The following is a 20,979-nucleotide window of genomic DNA, read 5'->3' as shown; positions in this document are numbered from 1 at the left end:
TAACTAACTTAATCCAACAATGTCAATAGACAGTTCTTTTTAAGAGTCAAACTTAAAACATTGTAATTATCAAGTCAACATCAGACCAACCTGACTAAATAGAATTTATTAGATTAGAAATAATTCTCCCACTCATTTTTACCTACTACAAATTAAGTAAACTAACTCATACCGGCCATCAACATTATATTATATTCTACTCCTCTAATTAAAGGCAAAATTATCTCTCTCGCTCCCTGCTTCCACTTGAATTGTTGTATTTTGGACTATAGTTCATCTTGCAATGTGAACTCAAATTATTTTTTTTAAACTTAAAATTATTTTTTTACAAATAAAATTAACATATAAAAAATATCTTTAAAAAGTTCTAATTAAGATTTTTAAATAATATTCATATTAATTTTTGTCAATATTTTTTTTTGAGTACTACTGACTCTATTACAATGTGGTATTGAACCCACTCCATCATCCATGTGGGAATGTTAACTCGGACACTAGGTGCCTCTAGAGTACAAGGTCTTTGGCAATTTTTGTCAATATTTAAATTAACATATCTACAATTATATTAAGACACTACTGCAAAGTTCATTATATTTTCAATATATTATAGGTTCATTTCCATAATACTAATGCAAATACATCATTATACGGATAAATATCAAATATGTTCAGTAAGCAAACACATCAATTTCATTTTCATAATACTACAAGTTCTATGCAAAACACTGCAAGTTTATTTTCAAAGTTGTAATGCAATTACATTATAATAATGAATTTCAAATAGACTCATTAATAAAACACCGCAGGTTCATTTTTGCAATGCTTATAGTTCATTTTTACAATACTAGATTAGGTTCATTTATATAACACTAAAGGTTTATCTTTACAATAATAATGCAACTACAACAAAATGTTGATAGACCTAAACAGATTCATTAAGGGAACATTTGACGTTCATTTCCACAATACAGAAAGTTCATTTTACTAATATTGCAAGTTCAATATATTAGGACTACAGATTCATTAAGTCATTAATATACGTTCATCACACAATTATTTAAACGGCGTACTGAAAAAATATATTATTATGAGTGTCATTTAAAATATTTCAACTAGATAAACAATATTTTTTTAATATTGATTTTATTTATACAAAATATAGAAAATAATGTGTTAAAGTGATAATTGTTGACTTGAAGTTATTTTAATGAAGTTACAGTATTGTCATAATTAACATGCATTTATATTCAAAACATATAAATTTGTAGTGAATCCATAATACGGAGTATTTTAATAATAGACTGTGATCCATGACACGAAGTATAATTTACCCTTCGACTTTCACCCATCAAATAGCCCTTGGAAGCAAATTGGGCATACAAAAAGTCAATTGGTTTTGAATAATTTAATTTTCATAAAAAGGGCTGGAAGAGTTTGGAATAAAATTTTCTATCTAGTTAAATCATATGTCATATTTTAAAAGAGAAATTCTTTTTGACAAAATACATATTTAATTATATCTATAATAGTCCAACCTCATCATCATTCCCAAACTGTTAGGCCACCTTGAAAGTTTTGCAATATTTTATCAATTTCTTGATTGATTTCATTAATAAATCAACACTAAAATTATTGTTATCATTTTTTAGTTCTCAAAAGAATTAAGAACTAAAACGCACCATTAAGTATGCATTACCACAAAACACACCATTAAGTACATATAAAGATTATAAACGTTAAAAAAGCAGTATTAGTTGTGGTGAGGTTTTTTTTTTTTTTTTTTTTTGGTGCGTTGGTGCATTTCATTATTGTGTGTTTCTTAATATAATTTGATGCATTTTTGCATACCTAACGACACAATCGGTGTTATACACTAAATATAATGAAACCAGGCTCTTAAGTTATGGAAAACCCCTAGAGTTAAGGGGAATCATAAATAATATTATTATGTAAAATGACAAAAGAATCTTATAAAGATTATTTTAATTGTAACATGGAATCAATAGAAACTATATATGATATTGTGAAATAGAATATCACAAAACTTTCCGCCAAGCCCAATCACTTTATGAAGGGCCTACAAGTCTTATCACAAAGTGTTCTAGGACACACAAAGAATTAAAAAGATAACTTGTCTTTAAAATAAGTATTCCGCAAGATCATTTTACAGATTATTTAATTTGTGTTTGGTTGGTATCTTTTATACCTTACTATGGATGATGCTTAATATTATGTTTGTTTGTCTACTTTTGTTATCTCGCTCACTAACTATTGAATTAAAATTAATACTTATAGAACACATTACCATTTTTATCCTTTATTTTTAAGAATGGAATCAAAAATAAGAAAGAAAGAAAAAAGTTATTGTCTATGTATTAAATATGAAACTTCGCTAAGACCTTGTGATTTAGTGGCATCCAATTACACTCCCATATGGAAGAGGGTGGGTTCAAGCATCAGTAGAGTCAATATTGACTCTTTGTGCTTCAAAAAGTAGTTAGGAACAAATACTGCATTGTAACATAGTCAGTAGTACTAAAAAAAATATAAAATAATTTTTTTATTAATTATAAAATATTAAAATTGACCATGTATTTTTTATTAAATCCTTAATTATAAAATTGACCATGTATTTTTTACTAAATTTCCATTCCTCAATCATTAATGAATTTTGATGGACGATTGAGATCAATCCTCACTTTTTACTGGAGAATTATGTTCTCATTTGATAATCCACATATATTTAAATATGTTACCATTACAAACTACCAAAGTGTTTGAACCATACGCTACCTCAATATGAAGTACACTATTCCTATAGAGAATATCCCCAAGTCACATCAAATCCAATTAAAATAGTAATAAATTTGAAAAAATTAATATATAGACTCTTAATGAGTAAAGAGTGAAAATATATTTATATTAATATAAGCTCATATTTATTTTTAACATGAGACAAAAATTCTTTTATTAAATCTTTTCAAAGCTTCAAATGGATACAGTTTAAAAAGAAATATATTATTTACCTGTTATTCATATCAAATATATAAACATACGAAATTCATCTCGTCGTCAACTAAAAGAATTCAAATTATTTTTACTTAGACTAAATTAAAAGTGAATTTCACTCAAAATAATAATCACTTATCTATAATTTTGATGATAATTTTTCAACAAATACTTTCATTTCTAATCACCTAATAAATATTTTTCTTCATTCAAATGCATATTCAGAATAAGTTCTATTATATTACATGGACTCTCAATCTTTACTTTATGATGTAATAGGAGATGATAAATTATCTTCATTATGTGAGTCTCAAAAATACCAACATTAAAATTTTGAGTAAATAAATAAAAGTATAAAGTAAAATTTTAAGTGTCATAAGTACATATTATATATGTTGGAACATAACATCTTTGCCTATAAAGTAAAATTTAAGTGTCATAAGTACATATTATATATGTTGGAACATAACATCTTTGGCTTTGTTTTTGTTAACAGGTGTAATGCAGTGTGACGATTTGGGTACACGTGTAGTGTGCTAAATAATTGTTGATAGTAAAATTGGTTTGGCCACGCCGGCCACTAATTTGTCCTATCAATCATCAATCATCAATCATCATATATGTTATGGATAAAGTCTACCAATTTGGCTTTTTCAATGGTGATTGTGATTAGAATGGGAAGGAAGGATTAAGAACTTCAAAGGATTTACCCAACATTAAAACTAATCCAAAGTATGTGATGATATGATTAAAGAGGATGAAAATGCATTGGCTAAGAATCATTATTTAAGTATTTCTTCATCAACTTAAATATTTGTAATCAGTCCACATTAAATGCACCAACTTTTAAATTTTTATTGAGAGGCAATCAAATAAAAGACCACATGGAGGGAGGGAGTTCGAGCATCAGTGGAGGCGACTGTTGACTCTTTGTGCTGTGTTTCAGTAGGTTGAGAAAGTAGCTACGAACAGATATTACATTGTAATAGAGTCAGTTCTAAAAAAAATAAAAGACCAGACAAATTAAAAAGGTAATTTTAATTTACTTTTGGTTTAACAAGTCTAAGTAGGTGTCAAGACCATCTAGATGTGGAGAAGAGAGGGAGATGAGAGAGAAGGTGTAGCGTCTTTGCAGGATGAGAGATTATATTTTTGGATTGAGCAAGTGGGCCCGCGTGGAGGAGAGAGTGAGCGAACAGAGACGTGTTCCTTGCACCTTGCACACCCAATGCATGCGCCCCTGGACTAGGGGTGTAAACGAGCCGAGCCGAGCCGAGCTTGAGCATAGGGTGGCTCGAGCTCGAACTCGTTAAGGAAGGCTCGGCTCGAGTTCGAGCTCGAGAATTGATGTTCGAGCTGGAGCTTGAGCTCGAGATCAGGGTTGAACTCGAGTTCGAGTTCGAATTTAACCTGTTTGATTTTAAGTTCATGTTTCAATTAAAAATAAACTATAATTTTATATGTGTGTGTGTATATATATATATATATATATATATGGCTCACGAGCGGCTCGACGAGCCACGAGCCAAAGACATTAGAGCTCGAGTTCGACTCAATTATTAAACGAGCAGAGCTTTGACCGAGCGGCTCGCGAGCTTTGACTTGCTTTTTTTTTTTTCTTTTTTTCTTTTCATTTTTTATTTTTTATTCCCTCTCATCTTCTCTTTCCTACTAACACTTGCAAAAACTCATCAAAAACTACAACTATTGGAGATGCTCTTAAGGGTGTTAAAGTGGGTTGAGACGGTCTTGGACCAGTCTGTAGTGACCAATTTTATTTATTGTGGGTGAGTCATGCATCAAAACACATTCACACAAATAATGAACTTTATGCATATAAATAGTTAACCTTATGCATACAAATAGTGAACTTAAATTTACTAAATATCATATTTCTAACAAAAGGGAGTAGGGTGTGCTGAATAAGTCCAGCTATGCTCTATAAATTATGAATCTCATGTACAATAGAAATGAACCTAAAATATAATGCCTAATTTTTTTTAAAATAATACATGCATAAATAATTAATCTTAATTAGTTTGTATATGCTCAAATAATGAACCATGTGCACACAAATAGTGAACCTTGTACATATAAATAATGAACCCCAAACTCTTTTCATATTATTTTGTACATATTCAAATAATGAACATCACATATAAAAATAATATACTCTACGGATAGAAATAATGTACCTAGCTTATACATGTTCTACACAACTACATGAATCATCTTCCACCTAATAGGCATTGGTATGTGGTGGGGCAAGTTAGGGAAAATACATTTTGGCCTACAAAGAAGCTGCAAAGAAGCATGTCGATGGCCAATTTCTTTTTAAAGATATTCTTGTATTTATATACTTTTAAAATATTAATATGGATTAAATTATAGCATCTATATTATTATTGATTGAATACAATGCAAATTAGTACACTTTCATATAAAAAAATGAATACAAGGTATGATTATAAATAAAATATTATTATCCATTAAAATATATGACATATAAATTAAAAGTTATATTTTCTCCCATTCATATATTAAAATATAATATACTATGTCATATAATTATTTTTAATTGTTTTTTTCTAAAACTAGCCCGCTACCCGGCATGTAAGACATGTCAACCTATTTAGAAGGCCGGGTTAAGCCGGGTTGGGCAAATCTAGCTTGCAAGTTGACTCGTGAAAAGTTTTGCTTGTAGTGGGTGAGCTAGCTTGCATTGACACCCCTACATATTGCCACACAATTATATCTCGTCACTTTTTGGTTCTTGATTATTTGCAATTTGATTTTTTTTTTTGTCTCTAAATTGTGTATAAAGTATTTTTTTTATCCTAAAAACCAAAATAAAACTCAAGAAAAAAAAAAGTCATTTTATTAAAATTGAGGGACAAAAAATGACATTGCAGTGATCTCAATTTTAGTCTTTTGATAATTGTTTTTTCAAAAAAAAAAATCATAAAAGAAGAATTAAAATTGTAGTTTCTATCCTAAGCTTAACACTCATGGTCAGTTGGCGCCTCTGTGACTCTTCTTAAATGAATGTCGCAAGATCAAACCTTAGTAATGGGGTATTGGCTCTGTGGGCTACAACAATTAGAGAAGGTATATTGATAATACTAAAAAAAAAAATCTTAAACTTAACACATGTAGCTCTTTATTCCATAAGAAATTGAACATTTAAACAAAATAATTAAAAACTCATGCAACGTTCCTACCTGTTATTGGTACTCGCCACACACCATTCCTACGCTTGAGAATAAAATTACAATTTTATGTATTTTTTTCCCCCACGGTCTTTCGATGGAAAAAGCTGAATTCAGGACTAAAACTAGCGTTACAACAATTAATCCTTAAGCAACGGTGAAATTTTTACTATACACATCAAGTCATGTTAATTAATTTAGATTAGGTATTACCAATGCAACATCATCTACATAATTTATAGTACAAAAATTTAAGATAAGTTATCACCCAGTTGATGCAATATTAATTCGTCTCCCTGTGGTTACATTCGATAGTGGAAGCCTATTATTATGTAATTGCTTCCAAGATGTGAAAAAATAGTCTCCAAAAATCAAGAAGATCATTGTAGTCCAGTGGCATCAAACCCTTCCATTTATACGGGAGGGGGTGGGTTCGAGCCTCAGTGGAGTCAATACTGACTCTTGTGCTTCAATATGTTGAGAAAGTAGTTATGAACAGATACTGCATTGTAATAGAGTTAGTAGTATTCAAGAAGATCATCACTCTTATGCACAATTTTCTTTGCAATTTACTCTCATGTAATTGTTTCCCAATTAATATTAGAATTCTTTACCACTTGAAAGTTGAAAGAAGCTAGGAAGACTGCTAAATCTCAAAACGCAAAGCCTCAACTATCATTACCATCATAAATATTTAGCTCATTTGCTCTAATGTAAACATGTTCTTGCCATTCACAATCTCGGAGAACATAGGAAACGACCAAAAAAATTGTAAATTACTACTAAACCTAAACATGTCTACTTACTGACATACAACAGCAACCATGAATGAGGCATTCTCAACCAAAATGGTGGGGCATCAATCATGAAACAACCCCAGTACGGCCAGCATTTCGCCCTAAGCCCATACCCAATCCCAACGGTACAGATTCACTTTTGTTTTTGCTACTATTATGATGATTACAGTGAGAAGCGTGAACATGATTTTGATGGCTACTCGTGTTCTTATTCACATTGATAACTACATGGTCGTTTCCATTGGTCTGTTGAGAATGGCAGGCACCGTTTTGCAGGGCTGAACTAGCAGCCATTTGTATCATCCCAACTCCTTCGCCTTCAGCTGATTCTTCACTACACTCAATATCCTCATTATACCCATTTATCAGGAAATCTGAACAGTTTTTCTTACACCCATGATCATACGGATTTCTGAAGCGACCACCTGGCCCTCTGAGGTAATTATAGCGCAATGCATTTGCCATTTCATTTGTTGTAATATTGCGAGAAATCTGTACCACAAAGGGTAAATAGTAAGTAAAATCGACAGTAAACGTTGAGAAATAATCAGGTCAGTAAATGAACAACCTGCTAAAAGTTGAATGAAAATAGTTCTGAAGACAACACTGACAAAAGAAACAGTGTTTGGTAAATTTGGTAAAGTTATTTTCTTAATTTTCTAAACATTTGCATTTGTTGAAAAAACTGTAGAGAGAATTATATGTCATTCCTAACCAACCGGCCACCTCAACCCCACTCACCAGTAGCCTTCCCCATGTCTCTGAAACAACCTAACATCCACATCATGTATCATGACTAACTCCACATCAACCTTATACTAACCCCATTCAACCATCTGGACTTCTTTTGATGAAAGCCCACACACCCACCATCCATTGGCTCTATGTATCCTGTCCCAAATATATATTTCAATCAAACCATTATTCAAATTTCACTAATGACCTCTTAACACCCCCCAACCAAAAAGGGTGTATACCACCCTACCACCCACATCATCTGGCATACCAATCTCACCTTCACCAATTCACCCATTACATTACAACCAAAATATGAAACTAAACGTGTTTAAGCATTTAGTTTCTCTTCGATGTTTTTGTTCTCAAAACTAAATCATAATACCAAAAACAAAAAAAAGGCTCTTTATTTATTCATTTAAAATGAGTCCGGAGTGCTTAAGTTCACATAAGAAAAGAATAATGCAAATTAAGCATGCAACTTTTCCCCCACAGTAAAGGATGCTTTCAAACATAACAAGGGGAAAGCATATTTTAGTCAATGTTGCACATAGTGAAGGGAAACATTCCCCCACTCCTAAAATAGAAAAAAGCAACAAAAACCAAAGGTTAATCTGCACTTAAAAAAAATATGAATGTGTATTTCAGGTATTAGTGTGTTAAACTTGGTAATGCACAAAAAACTAAGAAACAAACCTGAGAAGCTTGAGTCACAGTTAAGACTGTCACACCAGAGAATAGGAAAAAATCTGCAAGTAAAAAAATTATAGCACCAATATGCTGAGTACCAGCGTGGTTTAACCATGCACCAAAAGAAGATGGAGCCACTGGATCAGTCAAGACTCCTGAAATGTTGAGAGGTATTTTAGTTGCCATAAAACCCCATAAATAAAGTTCCTCTAGTCATTAAAATCTAGAAACCTAGGACTATAAAACATAAAAAGGAAATACAAAACAAGTCTTACTTGTAAGGGTGACTCCACCAGTTATTAACATAGCCAACACCTCAAGAACAAGAAACAAGAAAAAATCCCATTTGTTTTTCTGAATGAGAAAGTTCATTAGCAATTGGTCAAGTCTCAATAAAAATGTAAGAGCTAAATATTTACAGACTATATGACGCTACAATATAGGGAATCAAGTGGAATTTTTTTTAAAGGACAATGAAACTATAGTGGGAGAAAAGGATGGACTCAATTTTAAGCACCTTGCCAATGCAATTAGATACCCAAGGGCAATGATGATCGAATTGTTCCACACAACGATCACAGGTGGAGCAGTGTTTTGCACGAAGAGGACGGACAATCTGGTGAAACAGCAAATAAAGCATTAGAAAGCTTCAAAGAGAGATGATAAAAGAGAAGAAAATAAAAAACTAGAAGTACCTTGCATGTGGAGCAAAGCTGAGACCAGTTTCCAGCAACCAAAGCAGGGTGGTTCATTTCAAGCTTCAATAATGGTTCCTAACATAACAATGATAGCATAACAAAATGAGATTTCAGAGTGTAACAAGAAATTTTTAAAAAAAAATACTCATAAGGAATTCTTATGTGTGGTTTAACAATGATGAAATTATGCCTGAGAAGGAAAACCTCAGACAAGGAGAAAAAAAATCATGTCAGTCATAGTTTTAAGTTTGTAACAAAAGAACTTTGCATAGCTGTAATTTCAAGTGACCAAGGCTATATTTCATGAATGAGGATAATGGACCTTTCTAGTTATGGTTCTGTTGTAGGTTAGTTTTTACTCGCATTACATAGCCCCCTTTCAGGTTTGGGTGGTGGGCAATGGGCACGCAGGTGTTAATGGAAAAGAAATGGAGGTAAACTTACATCATCTTTTGTATCATGTGAATCATGTAAGCTCATCCTTATGTAACCCGGGTCGTTGCTGCAAACAAGGACAACACACATTCAAAAATCAATAAGCATGTTTAGAACTTGAGATACATGGGTGTTGAACAAGCTCACAGCCAAAAATTAGCAGCAAAGTTCCTATTTTATCTAGGGTATAATGATGCAAAATGAGCCACAGAGAGCAAGACTAAAAATGGAATAGACGGATGTTTCTGATTATAAATGGTGAAACCATAAGTAAAAAATGAATAAATTAGCATGAAGCAAATATGCACACCAAATGTATAATTAGTTGTATTTCACAAGACCCAGCACTGCAAAATGACAGAAAATCTAGGGAAGGGAATGGTGCTTAACAGAATAAAAGGAGAATTCTTTCATTAGGGCAAAAATGCATGAATAATAAGTTCATAATTTGTTCACATAGCATAAATAATACATCCACTTTTATTCCTACAGTCCCTCTTTTGGTGAGACTTCATAGAAATTTTAAAATAAATACATTCACTTTTTGTCTTAATAAAAGGAAGCAATGTTCTTTTTCTAAGTAACATAAGAAAATTAATTGAAGAATTGTTTCAGGGAGTCAGCAACAACATATTTTTGACATTGGAAGTAAGAACACAGAAAGAATGACAGCAGATGAATGCTTAACAACTAGTTTATAAAATGAAAAATGCAAAATGGTTAAGTTAGTCATTTCATCCCATTGCCACAATGTAAGCATTGCTCTTCAATGTATAGCCAACAAAAGAATGAAAGATCATGAGTTATACCTGCTACACCTATAAAACATAACTAGTCCAGAAGTTGCAATGAAAACACCCAACCATGCAAATAAAGCACCACCGGCAGTTAATTTTGGCAGAGTAGGAGCTGTGAATCAAACATAGGAAATAGAATATTGTAAATATTGAATTTAATTTGCATGTTAAAGTAATTAATTAGTTTAAATAAAAACAAAAACAAGAAAAAGTTTGCATGAAAAATTACCCATGATGACCGAATGGATATACGTTACAAGTAGTAGAAAAATTATACACCATAGTATAGGAGCAAAGCCTAGTTTTGAAATTTTCCCAAGCCGGCTGTTCCCATCACAACGTTTTTCAAACAACTTTCTAGCATTTCCCTGCAGAACCACATTTGTCCAAGAAACATTTAGGATCTTTGTTAGAAAGTTGTGCGACAAAGAATCACATCCACTCCAAACTATCTCATCTTATAACCAAAAATCGAAACAAACTTACAATAAGCAGAGAGTTTGAAACAACTTGCAAAACAATAATGATGATGATAATAACAACAACAACAATAAAAATAATAATAATAATAATAAAATGAATTTAAGCTATCAATTATTAGAACATGAATCAAAGTAAAAAGATTTGGTTTGCTATAATCAGATAATTAATACGGGATGTCGGGATGTGTAAGTAAGAACTGACAGAAATTGATCTTTATAGACATTAGTATATTTGTATGTTAAGTGCATAATGATTTTTACCATCTGCTTATGAACATTGTGCATTTATAACGTTGCTGATAAGTAATGAAAAAAAATGGAAAAAAAAATGTGGGAGAAAAAGTCTAGCAGGTGAAGCCAAACTGAATATTTTGGAGCTGATACAAATTGGGACAGCTTGAAATCACGAACAAAGAAATGAAAATCACATAAACCAGTAACTGTTGATGCTGGGCAGTAAAACATTACTTCTGTAGCAACAAAGGAATCACTAAATTACAGAATACCTACAAGGAAAAAAGCAACTTGTCGGTGATTTTTATCAGAAGCAAGCTGTGCAGGTGTAAGACCAGTATGATCAGTCACCACCAGGTCTTCCTTCTTCCCTGCCTGCACTAACACTGTGCATGCTTCCAGGTTACCCCTTATAGCAGCCCAATGAAGAGGTGTACATCCTAGAGTAGAAGGTGGTAAGAAGCAATTCTATCAAGAATTTTAGAAAGTCCACCAACAGAAAGCTAAATATTTTAAATTACCCTCTTTATCCTGACGTCCCCTATATGCATCCAAAAATAGCAACAGACGTATACAATCAGCAAAGCCTTTGTATGCAGCCCTAGAGTTTCCCAGACCAAAAGAACATGAAAATCTAATTAAAAAGAGGAAAAAGAAAAGGAGATAAAACACATAAAATAACACCTTAGAATAAGTGCTCACATAATAATACTATTTTCATTTTACAGAACATACAACCATTGCTTAAGTATGGTCTGCGTTAATAGTGGCATTGATATGAATTTCCAGTTGACTAAAGTTCAGAGTCAAGTGGAAAAAAACATGTCACCTGGACCAGAACATAAAGATGAAAATTAAAGAAATACATGCATTTTTTAATTTGTTACAATTTAATTCCCTCTTAGCAATTTGATAACAGGGAAAAAAGGAATTGAATCACTAGATTTGAATTATGTTCAAAATGCAAAACTTTATGCAGGATACAAAGTGTTGAAAAGACAATGTACTACATGCTAATCCAACACAACAATTACATATAAATTGCAATGCTTAAAATTATATACCAGTGTAAAGGGCTTCTCCCATCATTGTCAGGAACATCAGGATCAGCATTCCACTTCGTAACTATATAATAAAGAAAAGCTGTCTGACCATATTGAGCAGCAACATGTGTTGCCTGTAAGCAATTGCATAGTCCTTTTATTATCAAAAGTTTGATGATTAAGGATCATAGAATATAAGTCCCACCACTTACTATCTAGATATCAAATAATAGCAAGGAGAGCAGGAAACAGGAAAGCACAAGCACCAAAATCATTAATGAAGGATCCAAAAAAAAATTCAGCCTAGAAAGGCACAACTAGAGAGAATGAGAAACAAGCATTTTAAAGTCCTGATTAGAACAATTGAAATCAAGATTGTACCTAAAAGTAAACTAAAACTGAATATGCCATAAAAGGTGGATCTAGATTGTGCATTGAACTTGTTTCAAGTCCACCTAGAATCTTGGGGAAGTGAAATATTAGGTGATCACAGAAAATGGAGTATGGTTGTGGATTGTATCCAATCCAAAAATCAGGACATATTTGAAGCACAAATTACCCAATGGATGAGTTTAAAACAATTCAAAGCATTTGTTTAGGGGGAAAACTTTAGTTGTTAAGTGTCAGGTGCTAAAAATAAAATACATGCAAAAGAATAGTATACCTGATAACCATATATATCAACCACATTTATCCGAGCACCCTCTTGGAGTAAAAGCTCTGAAACCGAAACTGCACCCCGAACTGCACTCCAGTGTAATGCTGTTTGCCCCGTATGATCTGCAGCATTTACATCTCCTCCATGCTGCCAATTGTAACACCAAGTGATTGGCAGTACTTAGTATGTATATACTTGAAGCAAAACAAAACTTTCACAACAAAGTTACAAAAGAATGGGAACTAAAATTCATCCATCCAAATATATCATATTAACTTCTGTTATTTTCGGATGAAGCACAAAGAGAAACCTTGAACAGGCCTTTTGGCAGCATAAAATCATTGTCTCATTGTTAAATGGAGTCATTAACTTCAATAGCATAGCAGCATGTATATGCTGATTCCGATGTAACTTAAATTATTTAATGTCTAATTACAACCATCTCTTCAGCAATATCCACATTTGCATTTTCTGGAAAACAATTTGAATGTAGCAATTTTTTAAAAGCATACATTCTTCAGATTCGGTAAATCAAGTATAATATTTATCAATTTCAAACAATCGCACAAAATACAAAGCGGGATCAGGTTTAGGAAATGAATCATATCGCACAGTTATTATATTATCTTCCAAAACTGAGAAGCTTAAAAGACCTCAATGATGTATTGCGCAGCCGCAATGCGGTTGTTGAGAGCGGCCCACTGGAGCGCGTAGTAGCCGAGGCCATCCGGCTCAGAAACCGAGCACCCCTCGCTCTCGACCAACCTCTGCAACTTTTCCATGTCCCCGTACGCCGCAGCCGTGTAAACATCGTTCCTCAAGCTGTCCTCCTCCACCACCGAGCCGGACGCAACTCCGGTATTCGACGACGACGTCGTCGCCGCCGCAGATCCCCGATCTCTTAATTCGACCTCCTCAACGACCTCGATCTCCGACGCCATACAGAGCCCGCGGGGAAATTGAGCTCTGAATTGGAAGGATTCAAACTTCAAAGTAATGAATTTCAATCAATGCGTATAGTCGTATACTATATATGGTATGAATATGAATGTAGAATATTCGTTGGAGCTGTGTAGGGCTTTTCCAGGAAGGAGAGAAGAGGGAATTGATAGGGCGGGTGGGTGGTGGCGGAGAGAGGGGTTGACTTGGCTGAGGATGACGGACCCAGATAACAGAAGCCGACTAACATATCGAAGCCCCAATAATTATTTCTGCTCTCACTCCCTCTTCTTCCCTAAATTACATTCAACACCCTCCTCCATCGCCATGTTTCTCAAAACTTTTTTTTTTTTTTGTAATAATAATACTGACTCTTTTACAACGTAGGATCGTCCATACATACTTTCTCAAAACTCTTTTAATTTTGTCACATTGTATTTTATTTATTTGTTATAATTAATATTACAAAAATTCCGCTTAGACGTCAGCTGGCTGCCTAGCATATAATTAGTGATCTAGGCAGCTTATGCATTGACCGTCTATGCCTCCTAGGTGTCGACCAAGCTGCCTAGTCAGCCGATTAGCTATTGTTATTATTTAAATTTGTTATTTCACTCAAAATGATATTGTTTAGAGCGAAATAATTTTAAATTGTTCAAATTCTATATGTTTTTTAGGTTAATATTTAATATTTTAGTATTAACTATTGAAGTATTAAAAAGTTTATAATTATTAGTCTTGAAAAAATAAAAAATTTTAAATAAATTTTTAAAAAATAAAAAATACACTGGAGCCTGGACGCTGATTAATTGCCGCCTAGGCGCTAGGCGGAATGACGCCCCCGGACACCCGATGAGTGCGTAGAGATTTATTCAAATATGGTTATAATTAGTTTTTCTTTTAAAATTTTGTTATTCTACAATATATTAAATATAATTAATATGTAATTTACTCATTTAATTAAAAAAGTTCATAAGAGAGATAAATTGCATGTTTGTCTAAAAGGCTTGAATGATAAAATTACATATTAACATTCTTTATTAAATGATAAAAATAACATAAATTTAAACATAAAATTAATTGTGCCAAACAAATAAAAGTAAAAAAATGTAATGTATTAAAATTAAAAGATTAAAACTAAATGTATCAATAATTAAAGTACATATCGGACTCAATCTCATAACCTCTCATTTAGGAAAGTCATTACATGCCACTTGATCACAAGATCATTGATAAATAAAAAAGAGTTTTATTGTCACTTTAGATAAATTTACAATTAAAAATATGTAAAATATGGTAATTAAAAATAATAACGGATGAACTCGCAATTCTTATATCGTAATTTTGCAATTTAACATGAACATAAGGTCTAAAAAGAAACATAAAATTTAAAATGACAATAAAACTAAACTGAAATAAACACACACAGACACACACATATATTAACACACCATCTGATCTAGTGATACATTTCTTCTTCTAAGTCAGTGTCATGACCATGACAACATGTAAAGGTAACAAATTTATGCATCGAGTAAGAACACTCGGGACATTTCTCATTCTCTGGAATTTTGTTCAAGGTAGTTGGATATTCAAGAGCACAACAAGAATGACTTTTTAAGGAAGAAGAAGTAAGCGGCGTCTCATGGTGGTCTTTGAATGCCTCATCAAAACCTTTGGTGGCTATGTTTTCCTTCCAAATCTCATAATCATTTATTACTTGCAGTATTTTAGCTCCATGCCCACATACAACTACCTTATTCCCTTTGCTTAAAAGGGCCCATCCTTCAATTCTTGTATTCTTACCTTCATAGGCCAACAATTTCTTGAGTCCTTGCAAAATTTCATCATTGCACTCTTCATCAAAGTGATTAATCGAGTCCAAATAATAGATTCTTGACAAAAACATGCTTTGAAGACGAGTCCAAAACCTCCCTACTACATAGGAATCATCTAATGCACATAGACTCATTTTTTCTTTATCAACGATTGATCTTATAATCATGTTTTTACCAACATAGGCCAACTTTACCTTCAATTGGATTTTGGAACAAAGTTGATGTACCTTGGAAGTGAATCCTCGAATCCAATTAATGTCATTTCCCCCGTATAAAAATATATAATTTTCCGTGCCTAACTGAAGAAATAAAAGAACACATATATATAATTGCTAAACAATTTGTAAAAGAAATAAGAGGTCGTAGGTATGTAGTGTGTAATTTATAAGAGGTTGAATTAAGCTAGAAGCCATACCCAATTTTGTATCTCATAATCAATATAAACATGGCGGCCATGTGTTCCTACCACACGGTCGAGACTGAAATTTGGTTCTTGCTGCCACAGGAATTTTTCCCTTTCGTGGTTATACGGAGTGGATTGTTCTATCTGATTATGAATAAAAATAAGGTAATTAATGTTATAAAATAACAAACTTTTGAAAAAAAAAAAAAAACTATTTGTTTGGAGGGAGTGGGGGAGTGAAACTACAAATAAGTTTTTTTTTTTTTTTTAAATCATTAAAACTTGGAAATAAATAAATGCATGAAAGAGATCATACCAAATGTTGTATCCTCTTTTCAATATTTTGTCCCCAAGCAACTATCTTGTGGTTAATGTCACCAACCAAAACACTTATCATATCATTGATTTCAGGTATCACACGATTGATGTTCGAAGTCCCTTTCTTCAACTCTTCTTTTACCAAAGCAGTTATACTATATATTCCTTGAACTCCTAATGTATTTTCTTCAATATACTTAAAAGTCCATATATGTATCATGTGCATTATATTTGGATGAACAATTCTTCCTTGCTGATCTAATGAAACAATGATTGGCTCCCCTCCCATCTGGAAGTCTGGAAAGAGTTGCTCTTTGACAAATCTAATAAATTGTGGTGAAATCTTTTTTTGCAGATTGTCCGACCAATACAAGCTGGGCATCCTTCTTTTTAATTCTGCAAATTGTTGCTCATCCTTAGTAGTCCATGATGCATCATCATTCTGAGGGATTGGAATCCAAAGTAGTCTTGTTTTCGCACGCTCGGCAAACCAATTCAGAAAATAAATCCTCAGATCAGAGATGTCAAGGCCTTGGGTAATTAGCAGGGCCACTCTTGTGGTGTTCCAATCATTTAATCCCTAATATACATACATACCAAATATTCACACGTTACCAAGTATACTACGGAACATACGAATTTTTATTTTTGCATTGCATGCTTTTCACCTTAGGGCTTAGGCAGTTGGATGAAATAGTTCCCCTACAGTTAAATATAATAGTAAATAACGAATATTATTGTTTAACGTTCAAAATCTCACATTGTCTTTAAATCGCATCTCACCATCCTTGACATTAAACATTAACTTGAAAACTTCAACCTTACTAGAAGAAGTGTAATACAAAGCACGCTTTAATGCTTCATAAGATTCCTCAGCCCTCTTCTTTTCTGCATATATATGAAAAATAATCAATTTATATATTATATAGTTAATCTTCAATAAAAAAATATGAACATATATATATGAGAGTGTATAAAATTAAACCAACCTAGTTCTGAGGAAAAAGTATGGAGTATGGCTGCAGTTGAAGTGGTAAGTTCTGCAACTTGAGAATCACAATAATAAGCAGCAGCCACACTGCCAATAACACTTCTACCTATCCAATAGCTCGCAATTGGCAAGGCAGAGATTATTGATTGCGGCGTAGAATAATTAGATGACGTAGATTGTTTGAGCTCAACCACGCATTTAGTGAGTTGTAAAACAGAAGTGATGCAATCAACAACTGCTTTTTGGCTGAGCTGTTCCAACTTCTGAGGCATTGCCAGTCGGGAAACACGGCTGAGTTCTCCATAGACTATGGAGAAAGCTGAGAGCATCAACACCATCTTATCTTCCCAACAATAGGAACACAGTATTCTCAGCACATCAATAGTGGTGGAGTGTTCATTTTTGGCACTACTCTTCAAACCAGCAGAAGCTATCTGAAAACATACAGTATATATATAGTTAGATGTACTACTTAATTCTCAAGATATTGCTTCATCTTCAATTCGCCATCAAATTATTTAGATTTAGAAAGATTAATCATACCTCAAATGAAAGTTGTCTGATATGAGATGGAAGTTCTTCGTAATTGATGAGCTCTTCAAGTTGATTCAACTTCTCCACCCCTGCTTCTTCAGCAATGCCCTCAACCCCATAACACTTTCAAAACAACATTTTAGCTAGTGTTTAGCTTCTACAGTTAATAAACAAATTAGAGTTTTTTCAAGTTTTAATTCGTCTCACGACTATAGGATCATTTTTACATTTGATCCCTATCTAACTATAAATTTTTTCATATTCGGTCTCAATTACGACTTTGATAGTCACACAGTTGTGCAATCAAAAGCGAAAAAAAAAAAAATCAAATAAATTACATAGAAAATTTTTAACAATTAAATGATACAGAATCACAAGCAATAAGAAAAGTTATACTCAAATATGCATATAGTTTAACTAGTTAAACTAAAATAGTTTTAACTTCCTTCCTAATACCAACAAGTGATAAATAGATTAACATACCATCTTGATACTAAGAATATTTTCTACAATGCTCAAAATGAAGTTGGTGTTGAACTTTCTACCATCATAGTTGTGAGTGGACAAGACCTGCTCCTTGATTATGCTCTCATCAAGAACTTGACTTCTTGGTGATGGGAGTGTCATTGTTGGGTGTGGAATTATTCTCCTAGATAGCAATAGTGTTTGGTTTGCCATATTGAATTGAGAATTAAGGGGGAAATGAGGACAACTTCAAGTATTAGTAGTGTTTGTGCTTATGTTTACTCACTACTAAATGATCACTTATATAATAGCATTTGAAGCTAAAATGAAGGAGAATCATAAGGCTAGATAAAAATATATTCTTATCCTTCAATGCACTCCAAGAATTATATTTATAAAGAAAAAGAGTGATAATATATAAACATATCCAAGACTTAAGCAACACGTTATTATAAAGTGTATGCTAAGAATTTAATTCAATATTAACCCCTCAACTTTTATCACATTTCAATTTATAATCTCCTAACTTTTATATTTTTCACTTTAAATGCATGACTATGACTACGAACAAAAATTAGATTTGGCTCAATAGGTGATGACTATGTTTGGAGGGCAAAACTATCCTTCCACTCATTATTTTAGGCAAAATCACGCATACTTTTCTAAATCATTTCTTCAACACAAGAAGCATTCACAACATACCATTAGAAGTCATTTATGTTGAAGGTACTATATATCTATATCACTCTCAATATACCCTTGTACGAAATCGGATATAAATTAAAGTGGCAATGAGATCAATTAAGATCGAGAATACTTATATTCAAAACTCAAACTAACTAACCTTAAGTTCAAATTTTTAACATTAATTCGCCGCTTACCATAGGATGGGTACCCAACAAATCAGATTCATTTCAATTTCGATAATATATTTTTAAAATAATAAATTAATTATTATAACTTGGTTTTTTATTAAATTTAATAAAAAAAAATTATCTGACTATAATTAATAAAATTATCTGTAATATTTAAATAAGTCTATTCACAAATTATTATATATATAATTGTTCTTTTTATATCACACATTATCTTAATATATACTAAAATTAATATGAAATGATTATTACTGTATATCTCTTTTATATAAGACACTAATATTAATTATAAACAATATATTAAGAATATAGAATTAGGTGGGTCAGATGAAAAGAATAGAACCCTGACTCGGTGAAATTTTACATCCAAACCATACAAGATAGATGTAAATTGATCACCATTCTTAAATGTCATGTTTTGTATATTCTTTCCTTAGCAGTTTTTTATTTGAATTAAACCTTTTTAGTGTACCTTATCCATTCATCCTTTTACTTTTGCAGGTTGAATATAAAAATGTGTAAACATATTTTAGTAAGTGATGTTAGAGGGTATACGCACAACTGAAAGGGATTGAAGGGGCTTTGTAGTCTTTACACATTGTTTTGGTGGTTACAACCGCTTTCCCTTTGTATATATTTACATTCCCGTTCATTTCCTTGTAAGCTTGACAATACAGATGAATGAATGAACTCACTTACCCTTAATCTTTCTCAACGTTCACATCTTCTGACATGGTATCAGAGCTTCCTCGCTGTAGCTCCTATGCCGCTGCTCTCTCAGGCGAACAGAATCAAGAGAGAAATGCGACTCCAATCAACCGATCTCCGGCGAGATCGACATCTACCGCTCCACAGAGGAATGAAGGCCAACAGCAGAGAGGATACAATATGGAAGATCTGGACAATCCATTCTTCTTCAACAATGGTGATAATCCGAACAATATCCTTGTAAGTCCTCCTCTACAAGGCAGCAGCAACTACGGATCTTGGAGTATCTCGATGAGAATCGCTCTCGAGGTCAAGAATAAATGGTGTATCATTGACGGTAGCGTCACGGCACCGGCTGAGGAACACATTCAATATGCAGCTTGGAGACGCTGTAACTTGATGGTATGTTCTTGGCTCTTTAAATCTGTACATCCTACTATTGCGCAGAGCATCATGCATCTTGAAAGGGCAAAGGCTGTGTGGGAGGATCTGAAACGGAGGTTTTCACAGTGCGATGCGCAAAAGATCTCCGTGTTGCAGAATGATATTTACGGTTTGAAGCAAGGAAACCTATCCGTGAATGAGTACTATACCAGATGCCGTACACTGTGGGAGGAGTTAAACACATTGAGACCTCTTCCGATCTGTAGATGTGAACCGAGATGCAGCTGTGAGCTCATCGATCAGATCAGAAGCGAACGAGACACTGATCAGGTCATTCGTTTCTTGCAAGGTCTTAATGACGATTACAGCAATCTTAAATCCAATGTGTTAGTTGCCGATCCCCTACCTGAAGTGTATAAGGTGTTTGTCATGGCCGAGAAAGTAGAAAGGCAAATCGTGTTGGGAAAAATCCCACTTGCTGTGACAATCAAAATCACAGACCCGACACGGTACACAAATACGAGATAATACACAATAGCCCAAAAATAAATATGAACACAAGGAACACAAGATTTACGTGGAAAACCCCAAAACCACGGGCCACCAACAACAATAATTTCCACTATCACAAATCTCGAGTACAAAATTTCAGGCTACCACACGAGCCATACATCCACAAATAATCAAATACAACAACTCCTAGGCCAAAACATTCTTCCACATTCACAGGCTAAACA

The 20,979-nt window shown here is 33.0% G+C and overlaps 2 protein-coding genes across 3 annotated transcripts in view; both read right to left on the bottom strand.

The window, feature by feature from the left end:
* Positions 1 to 6,869: 6,869 nt before the first annotated feature.
* On the bottom strand, positions 6,870 to 13,952 carry LOC116013421 (protein S-acyltransferase 24-like). The gene is made up of 13 exons (XM_031253163.1): positions 13,441 to 13,952; positions 12,794 to 12,934; positions 12,151 to 12,263; positions 11,608 to 11,687; positions 11,363 to 11,526; positions 10,600 to 10,738; positions 10,383 to 10,482; positions 9,583 to 9,640; positions 9,136 to 9,213; positions 8,958 to 9,056; positions 8,716 to 8,794; positions 8,447 to 8,595; positions 6,870 to 7,507 (listed from the first exon to the last, which is right to left on the bottom strand). Exons 1-13 carry the CDS (start codon positions 13,726 to 13,728, stop codon positions 7,082 to 7,084), a joined length of 1,914 nt encoding a protein of 637 aa, XP_031109023.1. The 5' UTR covers positions 13,729 to 13,952; the 3' UTR covers positions 6,870 to 7,081.
* A 1,180-nt stretch (positions 13,953 to 15,132) lies between these two features.
* The window catches only part of LOC116012663 (protein SIEVE ELEMENT OCCLUSION B-like), a 37,315-nt gene continuing 31,468 nt past the window's right edge, over positions 15,133 to 20,979 (bottom strand). The window contains exons 1-7 of one of the 2 annotated variants that reach the window (XM_031252289.1): positions 18,294 to 18,621; positions 17,820 to 17,933; positions 17,275 to 17,710; positions 17,046 to 17,173; positions 16,284 to 16,865; positions 15,980 to 16,111; positions 15,133 to 15,863 (exon numbers count right to left, since the gene is read on the bottom strand). In XM_031252289.1, the coding sequence (XP_031108149.1) occupies positions 15,186 to 15,863; positions 15,980 to 16,111; positions 16,284 to 16,865; positions 17,046 to 17,173; positions 17,275 to 17,710; positions 17,820 to 17,933; positions 18,294 to 18,488 (2,265 nt within the window). In that variant the 5' untranslated portion in view covers positions 18,489 to 18,621 and the 3' untranslated portion in view covers positions 15,133 to 15,185. Of the gene's footprint in view, positions 15,864 to 15,979; positions 16,112 to 16,283; positions 16,866 to 17,045; positions 17,174 to 17,274; positions 17,711 to 17,819; positions 17,934 to 18,293; positions 18,622 to 20,979 lie in introns of those variants that run through there. The other variant, XM_031252290.1, reaches the window with a different exon arrangement.

This window comes from Ipomoea triloba, chromosome 3, assembly GCF_003576645.1.
Source record: "Ipomoea triloba cultivar NCNSP0323 chromosome 3, ASM357664v1".
Taxonomy (NCBI): domain Eukaryota; kingdom Viridiplantae; phylum Streptophyta; class Magnoliopsida; order Solanales; family Convolvulaceae; genus Ipomoea; species Ipomoea triloba.
Note: the sequence above shows the minus strand (reverse complement) of the source record. Positions and strands in the feature narration are given on the sequence as shown.

What these genes read in the sequence shown, in the direction of transcription:
- LOC116013421 (XM_031253163.1), bottom strand. Translation starts at nt 13,728, where the DNA reads ATGGCGTCGGAGATCGAGGTCGTTGAGGAGGTCGAATTAAGAGATCGG. An exon ending in GGGACGTCAGGATAAAGAGG is followed by an intron (nt 11,527 to 11,607) that starts GTAATTTAAAAT and finishes CTTCTACTCTAG; the next exon opens with GATGTACACCTCTTCATTGG. An exon ending in AGCTTTGCTCCACATGCAAG is followed by an intron (nt 9,057 to 9,135) that starts GTACTTCTAGTT and finishes CTGTTTCACCAG; the next exon opens with ATTGTCCGTCCTCTTCGTGC.